The 15,316-nt window shown below is 50.7% G+C and overlaps 7 protein-coding genes across 7 annotated transcripts; 2 read left to right on the top strand and 5 right to left on the bottom strand.

Annotated features, from left to right (window-relative positions):
- Positions 1 to 260: 260 nt before the first annotated feature.
- Positions 261 to 831, bottom strand: N7532_005370 (mitochondrial 37S ribosomal protein uS19m; the record flags this gene model as incomplete). The annotated part of the gene is made up of 4 exons (XM_056617864.1): positions 261 to 303; positions 395 to 577; positions 700 to 715; positions 789 to 831. 4 exons carry the CDS (start codon positions 829 to 831, stop codon positions 261 to 263), a joined length of 285 nt encoding a protein of 94 aa, XP_056474023.1.
- A 652-nt stretch (positions 832 to 1,483) lies between these two features.
- N7532_005369 (inositol polyphosphate multikinase) lies at positions 1,484 to 2,942 on the bottom strand (the record flags this gene model as incomplete). The annotated part of the gene is made up of 2 exons (XM_056617863.1): positions 1,484 to 2,699; positions 2,857 to 2,942. 2 exons carry the CDS (start codon positions 2,940 to 2,942, stop codon positions 1,484 to 1,486), a joined length of 1,302 nt encoding a protein of 433 aa, XP_056474022.1.
- Positions 2,943 to 3,674: 732 nt separating this feature from the next.
- Positions 3,675 to 5,249, top strand: N7532_005368 (uncharacterized protein; the record flags this gene model as incomplete). The annotated part of the gene is made up of 5 exons (XM_056617862.1): positions 3,675 to 3,713; positions 3,771 to 3,859; positions 3,911 to 3,928; positions 3,986 to 4,234; positions 4,295 to 5,249. The coding sequence occupies 5 exons, from the start codon at positions 3,675 to 3,677 to the stop codon at positions 5,247 to 5,249; spliced, it is 1,350 nt and encodes a 449-aa protein (XP_056474021.1).
- Positions 5,250 to 5,476: 227 nt separating this feature from the next.
- Positions 5,477 to 6,630, bottom strand: N7532_005367 (quinone oxidoreductase family protein; the record flags this gene model as incomplete). Its single annotated transcript, XM_056617861.1, has 2 exons — positions 5,477 to 5,699; positions 5,759 to 6,630. The coding sequence occupies 2 exons, from the start codon at positions 6,628 to 6,630 to the stop codon at positions 5,477 to 5,479; spliced, it is 1,095 nt and encodes a 364-aa protein (XP_056474020.1).
- A 1,498-nt stretch (positions 6,631 to 8,128) lies between these two features.
- N7532_005366 (uncharacterized protein) lies at positions 8,129 to 10,444 on the top strand (the record flags this gene model as incomplete). The annotated part of the gene is made up of 1 exon (XM_056617860.1): positions 8,129 to 10,444. The coding sequence occupies one exon, from the start codon at positions 8,129 to 8,131 to the stop codon at positions 10,442 to 10,444; it is 2,316 nt and encodes a 771-aa protein (XP_056474019.1).
- A 1,003-nt stretch (positions 10,445 to 11,447) lies between these two features.
- Positions 11,448 to 11,738, bottom strand: N7532_005365 (uncharacterized protein; the record flags this gene model as incomplete). Its single annotated transcript, XM_056617859.1, has 1 exon — positions 11,448 to 11,738. One exon carries the CDS (start codon positions 11,736 to 11,738, stop codon positions 11,448 to 11,450), a length of 291 nt encoding a protein of 96 aa, XP_056474018.1.
- Positions 11,739 to 12,178: 440 nt separating this feature from the next.
- On the bottom strand, positions 12,179 to 13,379 carry N7532_005364 (zinc-dependent alcohol dehydrogenase; the record flags this gene model as incomplete). Its single annotated transcript, XM_056617858.1, has 3 exons — positions 12,179 to 12,225; positions 12,306 to 12,660; positions 12,729 to 13,379. The coding sequence occupies 3 exons, from the start codon at positions 13,377 to 13,379 to the stop codon at positions 12,179 to 12,181; spliced, it is 1,053 nt and encodes a 350-aa protein (XP_056474017.1).
- Positions 13,380 to 15,316: the final 1,937 nt, after the last annotated feature.

Raw genomic sequence — 15,316 nt, 5'->3', positions numbered from 1 at the left:
TATCTGTACACGGCACTATGGCCAAATCAAAATAAAAGGTGCTTCAAGCGAAGCATGCGACCATATTCTAACTCGAATCCTTCACTTCCGCGGGGTATAGGTTTGATCTGCGAGGGAATCTGCAATTTGAGATCCATTGACGGCCAATATAGAGGGAAAGGCAATTGCCAGGGAAGGAATTCGAGGGGGTATCAGCCTAGGTGGGTTGGAGGAGCTCAAGGTTAACTCCAACCAAGCCAAGCGGAAATCATGCGAGCCGCTTATTTGTTCTTGGACTGCTTATAGGTGAAGCGCTTGCGGGTACTGTCATCGTAATATGTTAGGAACAATTTGTCCGAAGGACTGGCCAGGTACCGCTGGCGGCTGGCTCGATGGCAGACTAGGATTGACATACGCAACATATTCTCCGAGCTTGCGGCCGACCATCTCCTCGGTGATCTGGACCTCCTGGTAGGTCTTTCCATTATGAACAGCGAAGCGCAGGCCGACAAAGTTGGGCAGGATGGTTGCGCCGCGCTTTTGGGTGCGGATCGGGGGTGTGTTTGGCGGGGGCGGCAGGGTGCGCGGGAGAGGGAGACTGAGTTGGCAAAATAATTAGAGATTTGTTCCAAGTTCAAAAGACTTCTTTCTCAGGGTTCTAGAGCAACGCCCTTGTCGAAAAAAGTTGCCATTGTGCCGATGAGTTGGGGTTGGACATACGGGACAATATTCGGGCCTAGGTGAGAGTCAGCGGCGAGTTGCTTGACGTCGATGAAGCCAATACTTCGAATGGAGTCAATTGCTCTTACCTTTCCAGACCGAGCGGCCCAGCAGGGCGCGTGTGGGAAACATAGTGATGTGCGGTTGTCCGGGGCAGTGATCCGGAGAGGTCGAAACCTTTTCGGAGATTCAATCATGACATGATTAGTCAGCGTCCAACCGGCCTTGTTTCAAGTTACTACTACCTGTATCAAGCAGATCATGAAGATCTCTGCCATTCGTTCCTAGAATTGAGTTTTGTATCTAAATAAAGCTTTCCCTTCGTCATCATTGGCCTAGGTCAAGTCATTGAATAATTCCTGACAAGGACGGAGTTCAACGTATACAACCCAATTTATACTACTCGTCGCGATCCGAGCGACCACTTGCAACAGTTTCAAACATAACAAAACACGTTAGAACACCAAACAACACAAAACAATGAACAATGCGAAGTTTCACATTGACGAAGAAAACTTGATCTGTGATGTGATGCGTTTATTCCCCAGCACTAAGTGCGACGTTACTTATCAATCAGACATAGCGACCTGGGAATGGTTCATTTAACATCACGATAGTGTGATCATATAGGCTCCATGAGAATTTGGCTATTGATGTCGCTTCAAATGAAATGCATTATGGCTAATTCGGTAAACAATATGATTGAGCCGGCTGCCAGCAACCTCTAGGGCTCAAGAAATGAGATACGACTACACTAGTGCAGTAGTATTTGGGCTTTTCTTGCTCAAACAGCAAGCTCCTCGAATATCTTGACCAGATTTCGAATGCCCATCAACATATTTTCATCAGGACCCTCACCAGGTGTCCATTTTGCGTGCGCAAAGTCGATCACACGGAGATCGTGAACCTTGGGTATATCCTCCTCATCGTCATCATCAACGATCTCCGGCATCTGAGTCGTTTGAGGATCGATGGTGATGTTGATGGCTTTTTGTGGCACACCGTTGCCCAGGTTGACATCGACTAATTCCAAAGCTTCTTCGGAAATTTCGAAGCCGACATCGTCAACGTCCTCTTCTTCCTCGTCCGATTGATTTCTTGGATCGGGGTGTTTCTTCTCTTCTTCCAACGCGTGTTCCATGGCATCCGGGTCGCCTTCGTAGACCACCAACACACTTGAAGAATACATTCGACTCTCCTCAGACTCAAGGACCGCTTGAATATTTTTCAGTTCTTTGGCCAGTCGTTCCGCAATCAGCTTCGAGCGATCCACCTTGCCAGCTTTGGCACCGGCGAGGTAGGTCTCAAACCCTTGCTTGATATTTTCCGCAGTAAAAGATCGTCCGTACCATTTGTCGTAACGACGGAAACCATCTTTCTCGACGACTTCACCCTTTGCACCCTCCGCCGCTTCGTATTTTGTGGCATATGGATTGGTACGGGAGCCCTCATCAGCCTCGCCGCTTTCCCCAGTCCACACCTTCATCCCAGCAATGCGGTATCCCAAACTTGCACTCGTTGTTTCGTTGGACACCGCATCCAGCTTGTTGCGTTTAGCCGGTGGCGCGTCGTCCGCCCAGAGTCTCGCTCCGAGCTTCACGTCCAACACGTTCGGTCGGCGGAACCCACAAGCAACATTCTCCAGAACAACAGAGAGCCCAGTGTCAAGCTTTTTACCTCCAGACGGCACCCACAATTGTTCTGCCTCATGATGGGGTCTCCTTGTGCTCGTTTCCGTCTCGGGTTGGGATGCCGGTCCGTCGGAGTGGGTGGGAGCAGCGGGCGCGTCGGCTGGGCCAGGAAGAAAGACGGCGCCGGATTCTTGCGCGGCAGCAATCGCTAGCTGTTGCTGCTGATCGGCAGATGATAGAGTTCCGAGGAACCCCGGCATGAACTCCTCGAAGGCTTTGTGGAGGGCACTCGACTCGTAGAATTCGACCTCTTGCTTCGTACACGGTTTGGCGATTAGGGCGCCGGAATGAGTACAGCGCACACCATCACTAGTAGCAAGCGCATCAGTTAGCATTTTTCAAATCCCAGAGATCATCATGAAGTCTCCCAAGGAGGCGGATGGTAGTCCCTGATCAGCCTGCACGAGCGCTGCTGCAAGCTTGAAGGCGGTCGCGCGGGCTCTGGGCTGGGGAATACGAAACTTACTGACCCGCAGCGACGTGGTCGAATGGGACTAAATCATCGCTGCCCAGCTGTGGCGTCTTCCGACTGTCCGAGTTCGAAGTGGGCATGGTGATGGGAGGATCAGGCGACAGTGATTCGGATAGTGTATAGCATTCCGGATGAGTCAACCCACCAACTGAAGGTTTCCGGGGTTGGGCTAGGCAAGCGTGGAGACGGTGAACAAAACAGACGGGACGGAGAAATAAAAGCGAGGCTCTTAGCGGGGGTGGCATCATGGTCGACAGAGGACGACGTGCGACGAGGGATAAGAAACGGGAGCCGACGCCCGTGCGATAGCGGTACCTTGTGTACCTTGTGGATATACCTGTTCGTTTCCTTGGAGTATCCTCCGCCAAGACGACTTTAAGGTACTTTGTAAGGTACCCAGGGACAAAGTAAGTACCCCACAACTATATATCGACAAGAAAACGCTGCATTGATACTCCGGACTTCAGAAATGTTCAGCAACGAACGATTATACAGCCGTTTATACGTAGTCATGGCTTTTTACATTTTCTTTCCTTTCGCCGATCTTCGTCATGGTGAATACCGAAAATAGCAACTCACTTTGTAGAGACATCTTTCCATGCACGCGGTTATTCCTCACTCTGTATCAAACCTGCCCTCTCCTTCTTTGATTCTTATCTTCATCTCCACAACCTCCTCTTCTCACTTCTTATATCTTCGTCGCCCTCCACTTTCCATCGTCTTTCCTCTTCCAACACCTGATTCCATTCCAAGCCACCTTCTACGGTCAACAAGACATCTCGAAACGACTGAACCTCGAATCTCCAACCACAATGGGAAATCAGAAGCGCCCTCGCAGCAAGCGCGGACAGGTAATATGTCGATGAATGTAAAGGTTATTGACACAAACCACTCACTTGTCTTTCAAGCAGGGCAAGCCTACCGGGTTTGAAGAATATTTTTGCGACGGCCCCATGACTCCGATGGACCACGCTGAGATAACCAAGCTATATGACTCGTGAGTTGTCTGATGCACTTTGCGGCTTTTGGACGCTAATTATGATCCCAGGAAACGGCCATTTATCAGGTGCGTTGTCTGTTTCTGCGCACGTTCTCTCGACGAGGCACTAATTTCTTTGTACAGCCGATTGGAAGATGCTCTCATGCGATTCCAGAACAAGCGCCGCATCGTATCGGAGCGTATGAATGTTTTCCAGAAATACTTGCAGTATGGCGGAGTCAGCATTGGGCCAAACTACGGCACTGGTGTGACTAAACAGGAAGTGAAAGCCATGAGCCCCGAGGATGCTATGAAGGCGCGAACCGAGACTGCCGTTGAGAAGTCACGCGCAAACCTGGAAGTCAACTTCGACAAGGTGCTGCGAGGGTTCCTGTGAGTGTCATTATCCAGTGACCGAACTAGTCTGGCACCAAGCATACTGACCTGAAGCAGGAGCTCTTTTTTTATCAGTCATTTCAACCCAGATACTAAGGCTGATATTGAGCTTGCAACAGTCACCATCAAGAACTTCTACACCTATCTGCTCTATCAAAATGTCTGTCCGGAGCACGAGGAGGATATTCTGCGAGCCAGGGTTACCTGCGACCTTGCAACTGCAGAGCTGTGGAAGAACGTCCAGCTTGTACATGAAGCCCCGGGTCCCTTCAACAGATGCTGCTCAACGCTTTTCGGTGGGTACTATTTCGGATCTTCGTGGAATGACTTGGGAAAGCCCGACGACAGTTTGGATCATATCCAGGCCCTGACGATCCAGGTCGCTCACAAGGTTGTGAAGTATGCCATCGTGGGCGCCGGTTCTCATGAACAAGCTACGCGTTTTAAAGAAATGGCCAATGAAAACACACTCACCAGCATGAAAGTGGAGGATATCGATGGCTTCGAGGTTGTGGAAGTCCTTCGGCCTGATGACAATGCTCGTGATTTCTACAATGCATACGCATTGGATCTGCTTCCTGTGGGCAAAGTTCGCGCCAGGTCCTACCGGGATCCCGCAAAGCCGCAGATTGACATGTCTGCCGAGGAGCGACAGGACTGGGAAAAGGGCAACGGACCGCAGTATGACTTTGAATTCTTCGTGGAGGCCAACCTTCTGGAGCTCTGCTACCCTGGACTGAAGGTGATCACCTCCGTGTGGGAACTCAATTGCGATGTGTACTATTTCGATGAGATCATGACGACTTACCCGAGCTTTTACACCGTGATTGCAAACGATCTGATGTTGAATTGGAAATGGCCGAAGAAGATCAACAGGACGAAGTCGCAGCCAGACGATGAAATTCAAAAATCCGTCAAAGAGGCAGTGGATAAGATCCTGGTAACTGGAGAAGCAGCTCAGAGTGCCAAGAAAGAGGACTCTGATTCCGATTCTGATGATGACGACTATTGAGACGTGACCACCACCAAGTCTGCTCGTTTTGCATTTCTTTTTGGGTTTTGGTTGTAGTTTCTTTATGCCAAATTTGCTAAGGGTCTTCAGAAAATTTTGCGCGTTGGGATGTCAGATGACTACGTTCAAAGCAGTATCTTGAGCAAAGATACAATTATGAGATTCATTCATTCGCATATCTAACAAGCCCGTCCTACTTTGTGCATGATTCAAAACTCATACACAGATCAGGGCTTCAGAAGGGGCTTGCCTGTGGTCTTTCTTCCCTCCAGGTCATTGTGAACTTGGGCAATCTCCTCGAGCGGGTAGATCTTGTGGATCTTGGTCTTGAGCTGGCCGGATTTGAGGAGGTTGAAGAGCTCATTGGTGTAGAACTCGAACTCTTCCCGGGTCTCGATATAACCGAAGAGGGTAGGACGAGCAATCTTGACACACTTGGGGGAGAGTTTGCTGTATTCTCTTAGGTTAGCAGTGATATTAGGATAAGTAGAGCTGGGCTGTATACTCACGGGAGGGGAATGGGAGGAACCGGTCCACTGGCATTGCCGAACCAAACTATGGTACCCTTGCGCTTGACGGCCTCCAGGCTGCCTTCCCAGGTGTCCTTGCCGACAGAGTCATAGACAACATCGACGCCCTTACCACCGGTGGCTTCCTTAACCTTCTTCACCCAGTCCTTGCCTTCCTCGCTGCGATAGTCAATCACGACATCTGCACCAAGGGATTTGACCAGAGCGCATTTCTCAGGACCACCAGCAGTGCCGATGACCTTGGCACCGATCGTCTTCAGAATTTGAGTCATCAAGAAGCCAGCACCACCAGCTGCGGCGTGCAGAAGGACCCAATCGCCCTTCTGCACTGTGTAGGTCTCCTTGACGAAAGACAGGACGGTCAATCCGCTCAGGAATGAGGCCATGACGTCTTCATCACTCAAACCCTCAGGGATCTTCACGGTTTTGGCAGCCGGGGCAGCAGTGTACTCGGCATAGCCGCTCGTACCCATCCAGGCGACGCGGTCTCCCACCTGGAAGCCCGAGGTATTCGGTCCCAGGGCGACGACGGTGCCAGCACCTTCGCGACCCAGAATCTCCGGCTTGGCGGAGGCATAGAGACCCGTGCGGAAGTATGTGTCGATGAAGTTGATGCCCGAGATGTTATTCTTGACGAGCAGCTGGCCCTCTTGAGGAGTAGGCACGGGATACGAGGTCCTCACTTCCAGGACCTCGGGGCCACCGGTCTTCTCGACCACGACGGCCTTCATAGTGGTAGGGACGGACATTTTGCGGAACGGTGTGAATGGCCGATTGACAGGCAATGACGGAGTGTGGCTGCTGAGAGCTGCAAGACGAATACTACTGCGACGAAGAGCAGCGAAAGACATGGCAGGTTGGGGGAAGACGTGGAGGGCAGCTAACTAAGTAGATTGCATCAACAGCTTCAATTTGTCATCGCCTCCCCGCATTCTCCGAACGGCAAGTCCGGCACTTTTCCCTGTCTCCACCAGCCGATGCCCTGCCTGCCAGTTTCAGATCGCTGAGGACCTAAATACAATCGCACTGGGCCCATCATGTCGCGACAATTGCGCAGCGTGTCCTCCACAGGCTCAATTGGCCCTCACGGATGCCGTGCCGAGACTCGGAGCATCCGAATGTGGGGTGGCTGCCATTCCGTCGGGACTGCAGAAACCGACGGAACTCGGTGATAGACGCCTTGTGGGCGCCTGACGAGACATTTGAGGTTTCTCAATTGGTGTGTCGCTCGCTGGAATCCATCTTGTTGCCTGTTGCACTCGGGTGATCGCCCACCAGCCATCATAGCCGCCGCCGACATCCTCAGACAGGAGTATCGATCAGGTGCATCGCAATGGCATGGTCAGGACCAGGGGATACTCAGGGGTCCTTCGGGGAAGCATTCCCGGTCTTCTCGTTCCCTATCTGCGCATTGTTTTCGGGTCTCTTTGGCTGCCTTTGTCGAGGCGACGTATTATGCACCGCGATCCCTACCAAACGGGGCTGAGCCCCCGGCTACCTTTTGCTGGTTTTGACGGCCCTGCGCCAGACCATCATCAGACGGCTGCGGGCTGAGCAGGTGTGGCGCCAGCACCGTGATTCGATTCAAACATGTCGCCCTTAACATGGATGTCTATGACACCCCCGCGGTGGCGCTATGCGCCAGTTGACACAGGTTGAGACTCGCACTCGACCTCTGATCTGGCCCGCCCCTCGATGCTCTCAAACACCATGAGCCCCGAGCGACGTACATCGAGTATATTTTTAAAACATTGGCCGGCCACTCTACAGTCAGGTTTGGGCGATAAATCTGGAACACAAACTATTGAAACGTCAACGAGACGCCACCCCCCAACCCCAGCATTTGTGCCCAATAGCTGACAAGGCCTGCCAAAGCCACGCCCTTCGTGGTTTGTTTTGGCCAGTCGCGCTTGTTGTGCCCCTTGTTGACAATGACAACACTGCATAACACGGCGTATGGTCGCTCTGCTTCAGCCTGATAACTATTTCGGGTGATTCGTCGACTTTGGCCCAATGGCCACTGCGGCCCTATCAGCGATCTCCGGCCCAGATGGTGCCCGATGCTATTTGACCAACAATTTATATACTCCGGCCTCTTCGAGGGCGCACATTTACCTCTCCTAGTCCAGCTTTGTCGACGTGAAAATTTTTTCCTCGCGCCCACTCGAGCCTCATTGTGTAACGGCTCCTGTTTATTTTACTGCCCAACTCCTCGCTACCTAAGATTATGATCCATACGCCTCGGCACGCTCCACCACAAGACGTGATTGTACCCGGCTAGCACTTATACGGAGAATCTTTTTGGTTGCTTTTTCAACCTGTGTATGACCAGACCTTACCAACTTCATGATGCCGACTTCTCGCAGCAGCGGACCGCCTGCTTACAGCAAAAGGCCCTCTGTTCGCGGTAGTGTGCACCGTCGGTGGCCTCCACCACCTTGTGCCGAGGAAGAACCTGCCTCTCTTGCCAAAGAACTACATGGCCTGTCGCAGCTCAGCGAGAACCCCGGTGTCGAGGGTGCTCGTGAAAGAGGTACTGTTGACCAGTACCCTGTTATTTTGGGGCTGAGCATCTCTCCAACAGCTTCCCCACCCAGTGTACCCAACGTTCCTGGGTTGGGGAATGTTTCTTCAGACGACAGCTCCGGACCAGTCACACCTTCACCACCACCACCACCAGTTCCAGAGCCTCCTCTTCGCAAAGTCCCGGGACCTCGATCACAACCAACCCTCCAGACCAGACCTCCACCTCCATCAGATTCATCTACATCCAGCAAAAGTCGGGGTCGACCTCAAGCCCATGTTCATCAACAATTTGGCGGTGATTCACAAGCTCCACGTCAGCCACGACCCCGATCACCTTCTCGAGACCGCATTTCCAAGGAAGAAGCGCCAGTGTTCATTGCTCCACACAATTCTCGGAAGGATGTTCCGGAACCAACTCGCGTTCGAGGGCCCGTGTATGAAAGGGTTCCTGTGAATACAGGAAAGCCATCGATTGGAAGATCCAAGAGTGCCCGATACGCAGCCTCAGTCCAGCGACCAGTACCGAGTCAACGTCAACGAGAATCCAGCTCAGGATACCTCTCTGACTCGGCTACCATTCGCAGCAAGAGTTCCAACCCAGCTGTCGCTACTGCGCAAGCTACACCTCCCAGTACACAGTCCAACGGACCTACTATTGCTGAGAGGCTCGAGGAGAAACTACGACTTCGTCAAGAAATGCGAGAGCGACGCCAGGAGCGCCGCGAGGCAGGTTCCTTGTCAGACATGGAGACGCGCCCCAGTGTGTCTTTTGTGAAGCCTATCGTCACAGCAACAGAGAATTCGCTCCCAGGGCCAGCATCTCAGATACCTCCTCGGGATCTTGATCGTGCTCCAGCAGCCAGACCCATGGAGCGACTACCTGCTACACGTCCGAGGACGACCTCGGTGTCTTCTGTTGCGCCACCACCGCCTCGATCGGTCTCGAAAACGCGCATGACGGGAAGATCTATGTCATCCGATGATGCTCCGCAGAGCACCCGAAAGTCTTCTCGACCACCACCATCTGTCAAATTTCAAGAGAAGCATATATCAAAGCGTAGCTTATCTCAATCTGCGACAAGCCGGCAGCCGAGCCCACCACAACGGCCTTCTCCTACCGTTGGGCTGTGTCTCATTCCATGCCCTCGTTCTACTCCAGTGGCTGGCCACAAGGACTGGTACACCCTCAAAGGACTCACTCATTTGGACGTCTGCCCAAGCTGCATGAGCCAGGTCGGAAACTCTCGTTTCCGTGACTTCTTCATTCCAAGCCTTCCTAAGCCACAAAGCCAAGCCGTTCGCTGCGCCTTCTCTAACCCTTGGACTCGCTTGGCCTGGGCGCAGATGATCAAAAAGAAACACGATAGTCTGGAGATGCTTTACCAGATGACACGGCCACCCCCAGGAACTCGTCCCTGCCCAGGTCGTATTGTCACCGATCAAACTTGGCATCGCGTTGTCGACCCAGATACAGGCTTGTATCTGCCGCGCTTTCATATCTGTGGCACCTGCGCCCGAAACGTTCGGGTCCTGATGCCGGCACACCGTGATACTTTCCAGCACTGCCCTGAACCACAGGAGCGTGTCTGCGACTTTGTCACACATAGTCCGCGCTTTATTCAATTCATTGACCTCCTCGACTGCGCTGCTTCGCGGGCCGAATCGGATCCGTCGCGTCGTCCTGACCTACGTGAATTCCTCGCCTACGCCCGTCGCAAGGTCGTTTTGCGTGACTGTCGCCGTGACAGACCAACTATGAGCACCTGGCACTATATTCCGTCTCTGCCAGAACTGACTGTCTGCGAGGACTGCTACGACGAAGTTGTCTGGCCTCTCGCAAAGAAAGAGCACGCAATTGCACGCATGTTCTCTACCTCAATGCATCTGCTTCCTGGCGATGGTCCCAATCGTTGCCGCGACGCAAGCTGCCAGTTGTATTCGGCCCGAATGCGGGCCCGCTTCCGCGATGCCTCTACAAAGGCGGATTTCCCCGGACTGAAAAATATTGCGTTGCGACGATTTGAGGCTGAGCAGCGATTCAAGGATCGGAGAGAGGAGTTGCTTACGGCGGAGAAAAAGGGGTATGATTGCGCCGCTGAGATGAAGAAGGCCATTGACGAATGGAGACGATGGGAATAGGTTCTTCGGGGGGCTTTTCTTGGGAGATTGTATTTTCTGATGTATTCTCTTTCTTTCCTTGTCTGGTGGTTGGGTAAATTCTTTCTTCGCGATGTATCAATTTGGCTATGTCGGATTAGGTCTCGTCTAGTGTACAAACTTCAATCAAAATTCAAAAAATGAAAAACAAACCTCGCATTATTTCCTCCAAAAAGATGATCATACAGTGTAATTGATTCGATGTAAAAGCTCAGCCCATCAACGAAATAGGCTTCCACTCGTCTACAGTGCAAAAAGCATCAAGGTATGCGACAGAACCATCTGGTTGGTCCACACGCACAGTTTTCACCACACCTTTTATGTCAAAATTAAACCCACACTGGTAAAACAATCCAGCCATGCTTGCGGCACGAACCAAGAATAAATCAGCATCAGAGAAATCATAAGCGCTCTCTCCAAATATTTGCCAAAAGAGAGCTTCGAGTTCACGGTGGTACTCGTAGTAGTGCCACCCTTTTGAATCCATATAGCCCAGAACATTCTCAAGCCCATACAGTGCAAAACCAAAAGGTAGGACTCTTGATTCCGCCCAATCGACAATTCCCGTGATGTTTCCAGTCTCAGGATTGACGTGGAGATTCATCATGTTGAAGTCCCTATGGCTAAGGACAAACGGGAGACCTCTTAAGAAGAGAGATAGAAGGACCATGCGGATTCTTTTTAGATTTGGCATAAAGCGAGATGCTAGCTTTTGACAGAGACTTTCGAAATTTGATTCAGATTCTGCCAGCAAAGAGCTTTTTCATCTGGACAGAACCGTTGATCGTTGTTCCATGATTGTGCGAAAAACCTGTCTTATAATGTAAGGACTTGTAAACGAAGCAGATTACTGGTCAAGTGTACCTTGCAAGGTCTCTGATAGTATTGTTTTGTCGAAAATTGTTGTCTGGCGGAATTCGTGCCATTATAAGAGGAGTCACAAATAGATTCTCCATCTCGTAGATATGGAGCGGCCGTGAAACGCCTATGGTCCCGAGATACTTGCAGCGAGCGACGAATTCGGGTGAGCAGCCTTCGCAATACTAATGTTCCCCATATCAATGATAGAGTCCTCCCCACCGAACTGGATGATCTTGGACTTGTCGGGTCCCGCTCTCACGGTGTAGCTACACACCCCTTGCATCTCTAAAGGAGTAGAAACTCCGCCCACGAGAGAGATTGCAAATTCATCGCATTGCCGTCTTGTCACTGTAGTGCTCGAATTGAAAAACTCCGCGATGGTGCTCTCAAAGCTGTAGACTACATAGGTTGTCATTATGATGAAGGCTGGTGGGAAAGAAGGAAAGAAGGACAAAGAGGGGTTATAAGAAAATGGGTGACTCGTCACAGCGCACTCACCGCTATTTCATACTCTCAATCACCCTTGTCGCAGGGCCAAATATCCCAATAGCAATAGCTTTGATTAATAGCCTCCCAGCTCGATATTTCAATACCACTGTTGAGCAATTGGTAGTTTGAGGAACTATCCAGCAAGTCGAGGACGCCGAGGGCCTCGAAGCGCCCAGGACGGGCAACTGCTTTTCCTAATTTGCAGTGGAAGGGCTCTTATGTAAAACTGCGAGTTTAAATTGCCTGATATACTATGTACACATCACTCCTCTTCAACTCCTCAAATATGTACCATTTGCGCAAATCACATCACTCCCAAGTTATCAAACACTATATATAGAATCTTTCCGACAAGATGTGGATCGGTTACTCTGGCATTTCAAGTACATAGCGACCCGCGATTTTGCCTTGCTCTGAGACGAGTTAGTAGAGACTCATTACAATCTTGCACCGTTTGCGAGAAACGTTCGCGAGAAACAGGGGAGAAACATACCCATGAGCTCAAAAATCTTTGGAAGGTCCTTAAGAGGGGCCAGTTTAAATGGGGCCTTGATAAGACCCCGAGCGAAGAAGTCCAAAGCTTCAACACCATCTTGTCGGTTTCCAACATAGCTTCCCTTGATACTGATCATACGGACCACTGTGTTGAGAACCGGAGCCTTGAGGTAAGCATCTGGAGGCAATCCGATAGCGATAATTGTTCCGCGGGAGCGAACATATTCAGTAGCTTGTTGGAAAGGCTTTTCAGAAACCGCCAGTAGAATGACTGCATGCGCGCCGAGGCCATCTGGAGTTGCTCCTTTCACATCGGCGACGAGGTCCTTGGATTTCGTGAAGTCGACAAAAGTCTGCACATAATTAGTTCGCATTCTTGTTCTTTCCCGCCAGGATGGAAGTAAAGGCTGAGTATTCATACCTCTGTACCGAGCTGCTCGCACATGGCCCGTTTCTCATCGCCTCCATCGACAGCCACCACCCTGATACCCATAGCCTTTGCATATTGCTGTGCGAGGGATCCGAGTCCACCACCGGCTCCCACAATTGCGACTGTCTGACCCGGACGCACCCCAGATTCCTTCAGTCCCTTATAGACAGTAATGCCTGCACAGAGAACTGGTGCAGCTGCATCGAGAGGAACATTATTTGGAATCTTCGATGCATGGGTCGCCTTTCCGACGGCATATTGTTGAAAAGTGCCATCGACAGTATACCCCGAAAGTTGCGCATCGGCACACAAGGGGTCGTCGGATTGTCTGCAGAACTCGCATTCGGAGCATGAGCCGTTAAGCCATTTGATACCAGCATGATCGCCGATTTCAAATTCCTTGACCAGAGAGCCCTTGGCAACGACCACACCGGCACCCTCGTGCCCACCTACAAGAGGCATCTTGACTGGAAGGGGCCAGTGTCCCATCATCGCATGCAAATCGGTATGGCAAACACCAGAATAACGGATCTTAACTAGAATCTGGTCAGGTCCCGGCTTGGGGACAGGAATCTGCTTGTACACAAGCGGGCCGCCAATCTTCTCCGCTACTTGCGCCCATTGCATTTCGGGGATAGACATGATAGATGAATCAGATGAAATCGAGTTTGTAAGATTTGAGTCGAAAAAGATGAGAAGGATCGAAGTTATTCGATTGCTTGGTGGTAGCCATAGATTCTGCGTGAGAACAAGGTCTATATATACTTATCAGATTTAAAGGGAAAGACCGACAAATGCAAACCGCCGTGCCCTTGGCATGGGCTTTCCGACCCGCATTGTCAACATATCTTCGGCGAATCGGGTCGGACAGCCGGACTTGAGAACAAAGCAGTATCGCACGGGATACTGTAGCAGGTTTGTTGAGGCCATGGCCAAGATTAGATCGCGGGCCGCGATGCCTCTGCGGGGGAAGTTTTGCGGGGTCGGCGCACGGCCCTCCCGGTGCGGCTCCGCATGAACAGCCAATCATAGCTTCGCATCCCAACTTCCTCCAGACCGAATAATATCAGGATAGCAGTCTTTGATTTCCGAAAAAGTGGGCTGAAACGAGCTTTTGTCGATTATATCCCTCTTTGAAATATCCGTGGTGGTCAGACAATATGCATTAAAATAGGAGTTCGTTTTCATTCGTCGACTGTTTAGGATGTTTGAGCGGAGACGCTGAAAGCATCATATGTACATATCTTTGGGCATAGAGACCGGTCTTTTGAATGCGTCGAGAGAACAAAAGCTACATACAGTCATTGGATTTTGAAACATTGTCATATAAGGGCTTCCTTTTCTTCATCCGTCCCGTAGGGGAAAAATGTGCTCGACCATCCACTCCGAATTGCGAACCCAGAGGCAGGCTCACTACCACGACCACATATAAGGTATTTCTCATCGTATTTTCCATGGTTGGTATTGATAAATGAAGGAAATATTTTTTCTGTTTTCGATGTCTCTGGCGAAATGTGCGTTGGAATAGTCTTCTGTGAATAACATGGCTGCTTTTTCTCAAGAACACTAGGATCCACAAGATGTATGCTCTCTTTGGTCGAGTGTACCATGAAACGACCCTGATCTATGATCGGCCCGTTAAGTGAGTTGGAGAGATATTTTGGCAGCTTCCGACTTCCGTCGACACAGGTCAATGGTACTCCACGCTTGGTACATTGCTTGCAGGGTCGCTCATCTCCTATATTTTATTTAGCACAGTTCCATGGCAACAATGTCGATCAATAGATTCCGGCTCTTGGAGATGTACCGCATGTCTTGTGTGCTCTCTGACAGTTGGCGCAGGATCGTCTAGCCTTCCTGCGGGGCGGGGCTTTTTTATCTGCATTCCATGCTCTGCTGTCTTGGTGGTTACCATCCTCAGGATAGAGTGCCGCGTGCATTTTCGAAAGAAATCTGACAGTGCTGATGCTTTTTGTTATAAAATATCTGTTTGAGTAGCACCGAGGGCTCCGAATATTAAACACTTTTTGTTTCTTGCAATAGTTGGCAATAGACGGATGTTGCTTGGTTTCGTCCCAACATCAACACCACCCGAAGGTGGACGAACATGGATTTTAACCTAATTCAAAAAATAGAAAACACCCACCAGTAACAAGGGTCACTGCCTATACGGGTCTATCAGCTAGAAGTCGCGCGCTGACAAGGTTCGTCAACCCCATGGGGTAGCTTCTGGCCGTACGACCATGCGGCTCCGCACAATGGAAAGTTTAGTCAGTGTAACCAAAAAATGAAGACCATGAACACCCATCCATTTTACAGGTTCAATTGATGTTCGCACCTGCGGTCGACGATTTTATTGTTTGCTAAATTGAGCAGCGCATTTCGTACGCTTCCGTTTCCCCGCGACAGCAAGATTGAGAATTATTGAGTCTAGACTCTTCCTTTTCACCGTAATATCATCGGGCGGACTTGGAACCCCCCTTCATATTTTCTGTAATAAAAGCCCTCGAGCTCCAGGATATATCAACACTAGGAACACACAGCCCTTCCGTCTTTTCATCCCATCTCATTATCTGAGC

This window comes from Penicillium argentinense (genome assembly GCF_028826775.1).
Source record: "Penicillium argentinense strain IBT 30761 chromosome Unknown utg000005l_segment0_segment0, whole genome shotgun sequence".
Taxonomy (NCBI): domain Eukaryota; kingdom Fungi; phylum Ascomycota; class Eurotiomycetes; order Eurotiales; family Aspergillaceae; genus Penicillium; species Penicillium argentinense.
Note: the sequence above shows the minus strand (reverse complement) of the source record. Positions and strands in the feature narration are given on the sequence as shown.